We start from the raw sequence: 12,815 nt of genomic DNA, 5'->3' as shown, positions 1-12,815 counted from the left end.
ACAGAAGAAATACACAGGATTGAAGAGAGAGCGAGAGGTCTTGTAGAAGATGATTACACAGCACAAGTGGGAACACAGCTGCAAGAGTCTTCCATGCTTACACAAGAAGAATTCTCCATTTCCCCACAAGTGCAAGGGACAAAAATATCCTACTTCTTGAAAAGCAAGTTAACACTTACATGCTAAATCAGGACGGATAAGAAGTGTAATATTAGAAAATTAAAAGTCATCACAGAATTTTTTGCCATTCTGTGTCAAGAGCAGCGCTGAAAATCAATATGAAGAGAAACATGTAACTCCATACCAGGATGAATAACAACTAGCTAAGGTAAGGAAGCTAGCTATTTTAAGGAAGGCAGGGTTCTGAAGGCTACCTCCCAGGGTCTTTCAAGGAAAAGTACCTTAACAGTATCAGTGCCTGTCCCTGAAGTGCTTAATTTGAAGATAAGCAATAGCAACAAACAACTAACATCAGTGATAAAGGTTCTTCCTTCTTACCCTGGATGTGAAGGGCATTTGGCTGAAAAGAAGAGCTTTCTGCTGGTTGATATGTCTTCAGAGGCATCCCTGCAAGCTGTGGAAGCTGAGGAGGTTGTGGAGTCTGTCTCTGCATCATGGGATGTTGAATAGACATTTTGGGGGGGCTGATGTGATGAGAAGCAGCTGGAGCAACAAACCTAGAAGTTCAAAACCACAAAACTGTAAGATCTCCAACACATTAGAGCTAAAGATTCTTTTTACTTTATTTAGATCAGTTTAGTTATTTGAAAGATACAGACTTCCAAAATAACAGTGTGCCGCCCATATAGAGATGTCATATTTTTAAATGCTGACATATTATTAGACTTGACATCTGGGAAATTAGCAGGCTGAATTGCCCCTTATTATAGAAAACTATTTTTAACCCACTCCTCCTGTGTGTGCGTCTAAGCCATAACTGGAGGAGATGCCTCAAGGGAGACCTGATTTTGGAGGCACTGCCAGCTGTTTATTGTAAGCCTTTGTATCAATTTTATTTATCAATAAATAGCTGTTCTTGCTCACTGACAGTGAGATATCAGTTCAGGTCATTGGCCACTGAGGTGTTAGGTATTACGTTCAGGACCAGGTTTCATGCTCTAGAAATCTTTGTATGTTACATAGAGCTATTTGAAAATAAACAATCTGATGTCAATATAATGTAGGTAAGGGGAAGTGTTAAATTGCTTCCAGAATCTGACCACATCAAAATGTTGATTTGGATTCAAATTATAAACTTACAAGCCTGGCAGAGGAGAGAATGCTTGAGAACAAATCTGATGGTGCAGCTGCCACAGAGGTTCATCATATCAGGGGTGTGTTTTGCACAGCTCTGTCACTACTGGTACTATAAGAATACATACTACTTTTGAAGATATTATACAATAGTTTTATGGAATTTAACTTTTTACTGTTTTTTTCTGCATTTCCTTAAAACTACATACCTCAAAGTACATTACAGATAGGTCATGCAATCTTTTTTGCAGACAGAAAGCTAGGATTTTAAGAGCTTCTCTTTGTGCCCCAAACCACCCAATAGACTGATGGGATCTGGCTAGTTAATGAAAGCTCTGGAATGGCTCTGGGCCACTTTTTCATCAATGAGAGGAGAGCTGGAAACATTCCCAAACCCCAAAAATAGACCCATGGTATTTCTGCAAGAAGGTGAGTGGAAAGTGACGTGTCAAGTCTTGTTGCAGATCAGCCTGTCTTTCCACCACTAAAAATAAGCTGCAAGTCTCTTGAGGAGGAATACCCTTCTCTGTATGCTCAGTGGCTGCTGCTAGGAGGGATCAATGCCTGAAGTTAACACAGTCTGCCAGTGTTCTAAACTATGGATCTGGTCCCTGTTGTCCTGAGACTGGACCTCAATATACTAGATGACTTTTTTTTTTTTTTTTTTTTTTTTTTTAAATCTAATAAAAAAGCATGTTTTTTCTAAAGAAGTGTTAAGGAAGTTTTTATCACACCCTGAATACAATAGAAGGTGCAACTCTAGTAGCAGTTCTACAGAACACCTCTGGGCAGGGTCATCATACAGGTTATAACTGTATTTAAATACAAGTCATTTTATGCTGCAGCTAAGAATCTGTATCTGCTACATGTTATCTCTATGTGATTTTGACTTCATTTGAAAGGTATTTACTAAATTTCTGGTGAATCATAATCTACATTTGGAGTGTAAAAAGTATCAAGATGAACTTTGGATGTAGTACTGACTATTCAGTTTTCTGTGAGAAGCATATTTTTTAAGCATATTAGGTAGGGTTTGTATGGTCCTGGTGCTGATGTGATATTAACATATTACTTCAGAAATACTGTATGAATGGGGGAAATAAAGATGTTACTAATGAGCTATTGAGTCTTTAATGTGTCAAATATTTCATTGTTCCAGATAACAGATGCAGAGTAGACTGAAAGACATACCAGGGAGAAAGAGAACAAAGCATGCACATATTTCACAATAATACTATTGTACAATTTTTTCAGAAAGAGAAATCAGTAGTTATATTGTGATAAAAATATCAGAAGTTTTTAAAAAGTGCTGTAACTACCTGGTTATATGCCTCCTGAGTAATAACTGGAGTTAGTTTTTTGTATAAGAGTCACATAGAAAGACTGTTATCTTCTGCCAGAGATTGAGAGCCAAGCACAGACAGTTTTTAAATACTATAATTATTTTAAAAGTCATGGAATCCTTTGTGTTTTCAGAATTAATTTGGGAAAATTAATTTCTGAAAAAATATTCTAACCAGTAGCCACTAACAAGAAAAATCCTTTTCAAAACTCAAAGTGGAAAGCACAGTTTTACAGATTTACCTTTGATTTAACATCCGAAAAACTTTCTCCCAATAATAATACACTATATTTTACAGCCAGACAGAATTCCTTTATAGTAGACATAAGTGGTCTTTATAATTATTTATAAATCAACCTGGCTTACCCATATCCGCGTTATAGTTATCTACTTTTCCTTTCCTTCTGCTTAACAAAAGAGAAACTTGTACTTGTCACAGCCCAGATTCGTCTCTGAACAAATCTCATTATATTCCTGGGAGAACAGCAAATTTAATTTTGTTCCTGAAACACTCAGGACCAGCTTGTAACCACTTGGAAACTGCAATCAAGAACTACAGTCAAGCCCAGGTGTCAATTCAATTAGGAATCAGCCAGATTTACAGAAAGTTACCCTTTCCTATGCCTGATAGGTGTAAAATGTTTCTGGAGCCATTAAGAAAATTTTTCTTTTCCAGTTTTAGCTGTGAAAAAGCGTCTTGCTGGGGAATGACTAGATTTGGTAGTAAGCAAATGAACAAGTTAACAAAGCTTACCTTTTTTGATGAGATTAGTTAAAATGCCACATACAAACGGTTTTGATAATGACCAGGACTGGTCATGACCTCATGCAAAAAGAGATTTTACTCTAGGATTTGTTTACTGGAGCTGGCCCAGTCAAGAATCACTACAACTACATGCACAACCTAAGAAATGTGTGGAAAAGGAAGGGAAGAGGAAATCTAAGAGATATAATATACAGTATAAATTGTGTATTTATATAGTACTTTCATTTAGTTTGTTTTATCATGGTTGGCCACCTACAAATAAACCCTTGGTGCAGTGGGGAAGCAATCTCTTATGTCTCTGTAGCAAAAATATATATAAGATGTTTCTTCACCTAGAAACCCAAGCACTTTGCAACTCCTCAATTTATTTCACTGCAACCAAGTATTTTTTAAAAATGTTTAAAATATTTTTCTTTATATATTGAAAGAAAGGAAACTACACCTGCTTATAAAAGACATAATTTGCCTACCATTAATACATGCTACACTATGGCACAAAATTCTACTAAAATTAAATATTTGAGACAGGAACTATGTAACTATGTTGGATGAAGTTCTGTCTTCATTCTTTTTTCTTTTTTCTCAGTTTTGCAATGTAAATTAAAACATATGTCACCATTCAGACAAAATGAATCCTTATGGTTGCTACAGATATGTTGCTGAAGTGGAAATTGAACATTAAAGCTGAAAACCTTTATTTATTATTTTTTTCAGAGGCCATAGTTTTCTTTGAACAACTTGTAAACATAATTTATTGGGTTGCTGCTCTTTTAACTGGCAAGTCCTTTTTGCTGGGCTTCAGCAGTTTGGGAACATATCCAGATGTCATGCAGTTCACACAATAAGGTGATCAGGCTTTCATCTCGCTGAGCTGAAGGTTTGGCTGGACAGAGGAATGAACTACAACCTCCCTGTAAGAGGCTGCTGTCTCCAACAGTGTCCTGTACAGTGCTGTGCTTTCTGACAATGTTAGATGAAGAAAAATCTATGATGATTCCTTCCTGAATGCCTTTTTATTTCTAGGAAAATCCAGAAAATGTGGGATGATGTCTCCATTCTCTGCTCTGACATTCTCTCTGTGAACTCACGCTCATTGAACTCACTCCACACCTTATGCTGTGTCTTAGTGTCTTTACAGCTCTTCAGTCCGCTGTCAGTGAAGGAATATTCTGTTGTAACACAGCATTGTGAAATCCAGCATATTGCACTATAAGGTAGTCTGGCTACCTAACACTGACAATCAAATAAATGTGCTTAAAAACACATTTAAGGAAAGTGCACCTTTTGCCAGGAACAAAATTGAAAAAAAAAAAGATGTTTTCCCCGAAGTTATGAATATATTCATTTGACCAAAATAACAAAAGCCAAATTTTTTACCTACCTATGATGCATGTTTCTCTCCAATGATTTCTCTGCTACAAGTTTGGTGGGTGTTTGGGGGTTTTTGTTTGTTTGTTTGTTTGTTAGGTTTTTTGTTTGTTAGGTTTGTTGTTGTTGTCTTTTTTTGTTGTCTCTTATTTTTTTTAAAGGAATGCGATCTTCTTGCATAACAGAAATATTTTGGGCAAGAAAACCAAAATCTAGCTGAAAGCAGGGATGGCAGGAAGAACAAACAACCCCTCTGATCAGTATCTCATCTTCTCTTTGGTGAGAAGATGAAAGGAGAATTTAAGTGGAATTTAAAGTGGAATTTTAGGAAGGGAGCTGTGAGCAGCCACCTCAATATACAGACTCCCTGGAGGGAGACTATGTAGCTTTTTATAAAATCTCTCAGTATTTTCTGTGCCTATATTGTATCACAGAACTAAGTTTCTTGCAAATGTGGCAAAGAGGAAAAAATGCCTTTGGGGAAAAAAAAAAAACCAAAACAAACAAATGAACAAACACAAACAAACAAACAAAAAACCTGTGAGAAAAATTCCAAACTTTGCTAGGTTTGCTTTGAAAAGAGGCTGCAGCCAGGTGGAATTCTGTAACAACAACTCCCAAGTAATAAGCAACAGGACAAGAAGGAAACATCCTCAAGTTGTGCCAGAGAAGGTTTAGACTGAGTAACAGGAAAAGCTTCTTCACAGAAAGGGTGGGGCAGACATTGGATCAGGCTACCCAGGGAAGTGGTGGAGTCACCATCCCTGAAGGTATTTAAAAGACATGTGGATGTGTGGCACTTAGTGCATGGTTTTGACATTTATACCTATAACAACTATTAGTGTGTCCCTGCCTGTCACCTCATGCTCTGGCAATCATTGGGTATGGATGGACAGGCCATGCATTGAAGAGAAAACTATACTGGAACAGAAGAGCCTGTGTGCCAGGTAAGAGAGCATGGACAGTCCCAGAGGTGTGCACAGAGGGCCAGAGCCAGCACGAGGGAAAAAGACCAGGATCATGAGGGCAGGAGTGGGAAGGAAGGAATGAACCAAGTAGAGCCCTAGTGATCATGAGGCAGTAAGCTCCATTTCAGACTGATGCACAAAAAGCTCAACAACTTCCAGTAGCTCCAGAACTGGCTGAATTCACATGTGAAGTCTGAAATAAAAATGTACTTTCACCTGTTGTTAATTTCCCAAGATATCATGTTCTTCTGTCTTCCTGATACAAGGCAGAGTGAATATTGCTTTTATCCAAAGAAATTATGCTCATTTACCAGTAATTGAAATCTAGTGAATGTTGTTTTCAGGTTTATAATTGGGGATTTTGTACTCTTCAAGTTATTGTCATATCTGTCACTCATGAAAATTAAATACAGCAATTTATCACTTAGAGCACTGAAAAAGAAATTTAAAAATAATGTTTCAGTATCCATGAGCAGATAGTAAGAGTTTAGTATTTAGCATGATGATGTTATCTTCCTGACTTTTCCACTAAAAACCATTTACTTAGGCTTCTTCAGACTTGTGATTTGGTAGACTTCTGGTTCAATGAACTAAGATTTCCACATCTGTAGTACCATACACTGTCTAAATCATTGGAAAGAGCGCTGAAAATAATTTAGGGAATGTCTGATAATGAAAATCAAAACACATCGAGCAATTGATTTTTATGTCACTGAAATATCTAAAATCATAGAATTTACCATACCTAAGCAGCATATAATAAACGTACATAACTGTCATAAAATAAACCAAGAACTAGTGAAATAAAAATTTGTTCATTATCTGTTGTTCTTCATAAAATGGCAATTAAAAAAAAAAGGCAACGTCTTCCTTCAGAAATGCTTAATATTGGGAAAATATTAACAGAATATTACTCTTTTCCCACAAGTAATCAGAAACATGAATCTCAGGGCCCCCATTCTATAAGGTATGGCTGTGGTCATCTGAAGTTCAGTGTGCCAGCTAGTATCATTTTCCTTGTTTGGGCCCTTCATTGGGATCAAGAAGGGATTGGAGGAAGTCCCTGAAATGGAGATGGATGGAAAATCTCCCTCTCAGACTGGAATAACACAGTCCATTTCACCTCTCCTCCTGATAAACTCCTACCCAGAGCAGTTGTTAGGCCAGGACTGCCACCAGTGCCTCTCTGTGCACCGACAACTGTATTTCCTCCCATCCTGGCAGCTCTGAAGACAGTCCACCCTCAGGCTTAAGCTGGAAAGCACAGGCTCTTACCTCTCTGAGTCTGCAGCTGCAAGAAGAGGTATCTGGGGAGGATGCAGAGGACTGCCCTGTATGTTATGTCCTGGGGAAGAGTGGCTGCTGGGGTGGGACAAGGACATTGCCCTAGCTGCTGTTCCACTTTGATTTATCTGTGTGCTGGGGATCACAGCTGCTGAAAGTAAAAGAGAGAAATAATACTCATCAGGTAGGAAACAACACAGATAACTGAGCAAACAACAACAATATTCATAAATGACCAAACACCAACATGCAACCCCTCCTGTCAAGCTGTAGTGCCAACTCTTAGCAACTAAGAAAACTAAGAGTTTTATGATGTATTGTTTTCCATACAAAGGGAAGAAGAAGACCCACATGAAAATAAGTAAGTATTCTTTTTTGCTTCCAAATGACATTTCCATAAAACCAGACATGCTTATTGTCTTGGAATTTTTTGTCTGAATAAGGCTGCAAATGTTCTATACTTTTCTATTGTAGAAGAAGTGTCAACATTCCTAAGATCTGTATTTTTAGAACTAGTGAACAGAAAAACAGTTTCATAAAATGTGAAATGCTTTCTACATTTTCCCTTCATCTGCAAAAATTACAAATTTCTTGAAGAACATTATTGCTATCACTGGCCCAGATTCCTCAGTAATACATACAAAAATTTTAACAGCTTAATAATTTTCAATGTGTTTTCTCTTGTATTGTTTCCAATAAGGAAAGTTTCCTGCCTGTTTCCTTACTGACTAAACAAAAAGCAATACAGGACTTAGTTCAAATGTCTTAATTAGTTGATCCCAAATCCTGTAACCTTATTTTCTGGTAACCCCTTTAAAAAAAAAAAAAAAAAAAAAAAAAAGTTTAAATCAGACTAATTTAAATTTTTGTATCTCTGAAAATCCAGTTATCCAGCTATTTCTACTGACATTTGTGCCAGGTAGCTTATGCTGATGTTGACTGGCAGACAAATACATTCTCTTAAATATTTTATGAACCCAGAGAATCAATTAGATAGTCTGTCTAAAAGATAAAAATTACCTCTCGTGTTTTCTGTTGTATCTTCCTATCTCTTAAAAAAAAAAAATTGTTCAGGCCTACGTTACAGAGTGAAATTCTACCTATAAAATTTACATTATGATAGTAAATATGTCTGAGCTAATGATTTGAGTTTCTTGATAAAATCCTAGAGTTTAAACCGGTTCCCCTGGGGGCACTGTCACCAGTAAAACATCTCTCTAGGCTGAAATATGTCCATGGATGCTGCAATCCTAGCAGAAGAAAGACTGCATTAGAGATAGCCTCACCATAGATCAGTCTCTAAGGAAATTATTGCACAGGTCATCATTTTCTCATTCACAGGTGTGAATTTTGCTACAGAAGATAAAAAGGTGGAAATTCACCTCATCTCCCAAGTCCTCAGCCTGGTTTTGGAAAGACTCTATTAATCCTTACAAGCCCAACTTTGTGACACACTGGATATTCACCAAGTTAAGACAGAGTTAAGAAAACACTCAGGAGTCTAATTATGCTGTAGCCCCATTAACGAGCAATCCTGGACATCTTTCAGCTGGTGGAAATGGCCAGATGACAGACAGGAAACCACTTTGTGAACAAAAACATTCAATACAGATGCTGCAGAGGTAATGTCAAAGATTAGCAGAAGTTGACACTGGTGGTCAAAGCTGGAGGAGTGGAGGCTGACCTTGGTGCCAGGCTCTGCTCTTTGCTAATTTCTGTGTGGACCAGAACCTCCTAATCACAACCCAAGTGACAACAGATAACTGACAGTAGAAGACATCCCAAATCTTAAAGAGGAACAGAGGAGGCAGATCCCGCAGGAAGATGAGACGTCACTTACAACAGCAGAGTAACTCTCAAAGAAGGAGCTGAGGACATTTTCTTACTAAGACGGGAATTTTTTTTTCTCTTTGCTCATGCACCCCAAAAGTTACTTTTTCTATGTCTGTCTCACAGCATAGCATCAAAACAAGTACAGAAGATAAAAACAAAGGAATGAACTTTTGAAATTCTTCTTTTACATTACATGCAGCACAGAAGAAAATACTGAAAAAAAAAACAAGCATGCATTTTGACAGCAAAAGCAGAGAGAATATTTAATGAATCAGGACACTGCAACAGAAAGCCCTGATTGTCTAAATAAAAAGAGACTATTTAAATTATTCCTTGGCAAATGTTGCCATTTCAATAAAATAATTCCCTGCCTGTTGGATTTATTTCATTTGTTCACATAGTATATTATCCTGCAGCATCCTGATGAGTAGTTAATGAAACAATTTATTTCAACTGGATCAAGTAGTTGTCAAAATGGAGTGACACTGCTCTATGTCTGACCTAGTACCCTCTAACTGATGTGAAACAACACAAGTGAATAGAACTACAATAACTTTGCCAAGTGATAGATAGCTGGGAAGACATGTAAGAGAAAGCAGATTATTACTTACACAGAGATTAATGCTGATAAGAGTACATTGATTAACTACCATAAAAATTTAATTACCATAAAAATTGCCATATAATACGAAGCAGTGCCAGGAGAAAAATTACCAAAACACATTATTATATCAAAGAAGGTTCATAGTTAGTAGTGCTGCAAACATCAAATATTGAAAGATAATGCAGGAATGAGAGAAAGTAATGCCTCAGTCTCAGAAGCTGTCTATGAAACATCATGATGGCAATTGCCAGCTGAGGGCTGGCTGGAGGCAGCAGCTTTACTCAGCTTGTCATGGGCAGAAGTTTGTTCAAGCCACTGCCAGCCTGTGTTTGGACTGACCCAGCAGACAGGGCTGGACATTTAAGTATAGCCTGGAAGCTAGGGAGGAGTGCTCAACAGATTGTTGTGGCCATCTCCTGTGAGAATATCCTCAATTTCTGAAGTCTGACACACTGTCTCATCGCAGCTTCCATTCTGTCCAGGAACTTGAAAAGAAAAGGAAAAGCTGAGTCTTTGTTATCTCTCAGTTTTGCATGTTAGACTTGGTAAAACCATAAATAATTTTTTTTAAATCTCAACATTCCTCACTCTCCAACTCCCTCTCAATCCACAATATAAAATAAACAACTATAACCAACTACATGTTCCCAGAGTTTCTCTGGCCAAAATCACAGTTTTAAAATCTGAAATTTCCCTTTTCTTTCACATGGCAAATGTCACACTCAGCCTGTACTCAGACTAAGGCATTTAAAATTTAACAGCATACAAGTAATACCAACTACTTAATAAACTAGAATACAATCAATCACAGCTTTAAATGTCCTGATTTTTGTTATATAAACCTACATCATCACTAAGTATTGTGTGACTCACAGCAGCCTTGACAAAAACACGAAATAGAATTGCTAGCTTTACAAACCTCTCAGTAAAAGAAAACCACTTACTGAAGTGGCCACTTCATATAATGTCATTTTCATCACTGCAGATAACATCAATGAATCCAATTCATTCACTTCCTATGCCTGGTTCTCACTTAAAAGTTGATGCTAAAAGTCATAATGCATTTTGCCTGAAAGTTAAAACAGAGGCCCTCACAACTACTAAAATATTGCATTAAAAAATGTTAACATCCTGCCCTTTGCCCTCTCTAGCTTTAAGGTTTATTATCACTCATAACTTACTGATAGTTTCAAATTTTTTTTAAATGTTAACAAAAAATTGTACATGTAGGTAAGTATGACAAAGGTATTTTAGTAGGAAAATCTCAGACATTTAACTGGAACAATGCAATAGGATTATTACATTCATAGTGTAAATGTGTTTATTGTATATTTATAGTCAAAATATGTGAAGTCATAATGCAGCATTTCAGTTCCTTAATGTAGATCAATTGAAAAACTGGTATGTGATCCATGAATAAGGCAGAGGAAAAATACTGTGATTTTAAGTGAAGCAATGTATTCAAGATATCTACAAGGAATGGTAGAAGTAAATTGGTAGCAGAATCAAATGCCCATAGAGCAAAAATATCCATCTATGTTGCATTAAGTCTTTTCATGGGTATAGCATTATTGCTTCTCCTTCCCTCTGAAAAACATATAAAAACATGTTCAAAATCTGTCTTTTTTTACATTGCTTTTCATATTCTATCCTTATGAGATATGGATTTCAGAGTACATTCTACTCTACAAAATGATCCCTAATATTAAGTAAGGAATTATACAGCAGCTTTTTATCTGTATTATTTTATACCTGGGTATATTTCACAAGCAGGCTGTGGGGAGTGTCCCATGGTATTATCTGCAGCATCATGTGGTGACAGGGCTGGCTGGAGGGGCTGGATTGCAAGGCAGTCATTCAGGATGTCTTGGCCAATCTCTGAGCTTGATCGCAACTAAAAAACAAAAAAATAAAAAAGGAGAAATTATAACAAAAGATGGACATGGACAAAAGAAAGGAAATAATCACAAAAATCTTTAACACAGTGAAAAATTACAATAAAGAAATGTTGAGGTTAGAGAAAGAAATGGAGCACAATCAGAAACCTTCTCTTTTAAATCATCATTAATACCTTCCTTTCAATCTAGCAGGCACTTTTTGAATCTGAGGAAGAAAACACTTCCAGATTCTTAACAATTCTTAGGACAAGCACTGCTTGTACAGGTAGGATCTTGGACAGAAGGACTTCAGTGCTCTTTTGTCACACACTGCAAAAGAGAGGAGTGGCCTAGTTAACGGGTATTGAACATTTATCAAATGTCTGACATGCTTGCACCGGGGGTACTATAATGAATACAAATGAATACAAATATTTTCATGCTGGTTTAATGCCCTAAACTACCTCAGCATAGGGCCAGAAGAGCAAAGGTGCTCATAACACTGGAAATGAGTGACTGGGAACAACCACTTACGAGAGGTAATGTACAGGCAAGTGGAAATAGGACCACTTCAATATAGACTAAAGTTGTCTTGAGACACCATTCTTAAACAGACTAGGACTCTATTTGTTTCACATTACTGCAGAACTGAGAGTGCTCTGTCACAGCCAGTAATCCTAGCTGCATGCATGGCCACTTGCCTGATACCTGATCCACCAACAGCAAGATCTGGCTGATCACCAGAAATTTCACTCTAGAAACAGTTAATAAACAAATTCATAAAAAGTGTTTTCCTTTTGATGAAACTGGATGGAGAGTCTCCCTGTGAGACTGCAATAAAATGCAGTAAAAAACTACCAAAAAAAAAAAAAATCAACACCAAAATAAGAAAAAGGAAGAAAGTCTGATGCAGCATCCTAACAATGGTGCAGCTGTAATGCCAAACTGCACCTGAGGTTTAGGACAGGTTATGGATGCTGGTGCAGGATGCTGTCTGGATGCTGCTGCTGGGACTGATACCTGTCCTGATCTCCTGCCTGATGTTAATGTTATAGATAACAAAAATTTGCCTGTTCCTTAAAGTCATTTTGATTGATGTATTCATTTAAAAGCCTGGAAAATTAAGGTCTGTGCTTACACACATGTGGGCTACTGCAGTGGCTGAGATGCTCATAAATATCCTGTCATTTCATCCAGATTCATGCAGCATGATGGAAAGAACCCTGACCTAGTGCACTTGGATGTGCTGCACTTTCCCAAGAAGAAAATCTCAAAGAGGTCACTCTTGTTTGGTGCCATGGGGGGTGAGCAGGTAACAGTTAACTAGAAGATAGCCTAGCACCTCTAAAGAACTCCTAAGGAGAGGAAGAGGAACCACAAGACAAACACAAGACAAATTTCTGCACATACTATACTCAGAAATGAATCACAGAACGGTCTTAATTTGAAGGAGCCAAGTTACAACACCCCTGCCACAGGAAGAGGCACCTTCCACTAGATCAGGCTGTTCAGAGCACCA

General features: G+C 37.3%; 1 protein-coding gene across 1 annotated transcript in view; it reads right to left on the bottom strand.

Annotated features, from left to right (window-relative positions):
* The window catches only part of GLIS3 (GLIS family zinc finger 3), a 113,846-nt gene that overhangs the window by 7,398 nt on the left and 93,633 nt on the right, over positions 1 to 12,815 (bottom strand). Inside the window, exons 6-8 of the mRNA XM_054003154.1 lie at positions 11,172 to 11,313; positions 6,974 to 7,133; positions 499 to 677 (exon numbers count right to left, since the gene is read on the bottom strand). Of these exons, the coding sequence (XP_053859129.1) occupies positions 499 to 677; positions 6,974 to 7,133; positions 11,172 to 11,313 (481 nt within the window). The remainder of the gene's footprint in view (positions 1 to 498; positions 678 to 6,973; positions 7,134 to 11,171; positions 11,314 to 12,815) is intronic.

This window comes from Vidua macroura, chromosome Z (assembly GCF_024509145.1).
Source record: "Vidua macroura isolate BioBank_ID:100142 chromosome Z, ASM2450914v1, whole genome shotgun sequence".
Lineage (NCBI taxonomy): Eukaryota > Metazoa > Chordata > Aves > Passeriformes > Viduidae > Vidua > Vidua macroura.
This window is presented reverse-complemented; position numbering and strand designations above follow the sequence as displayed.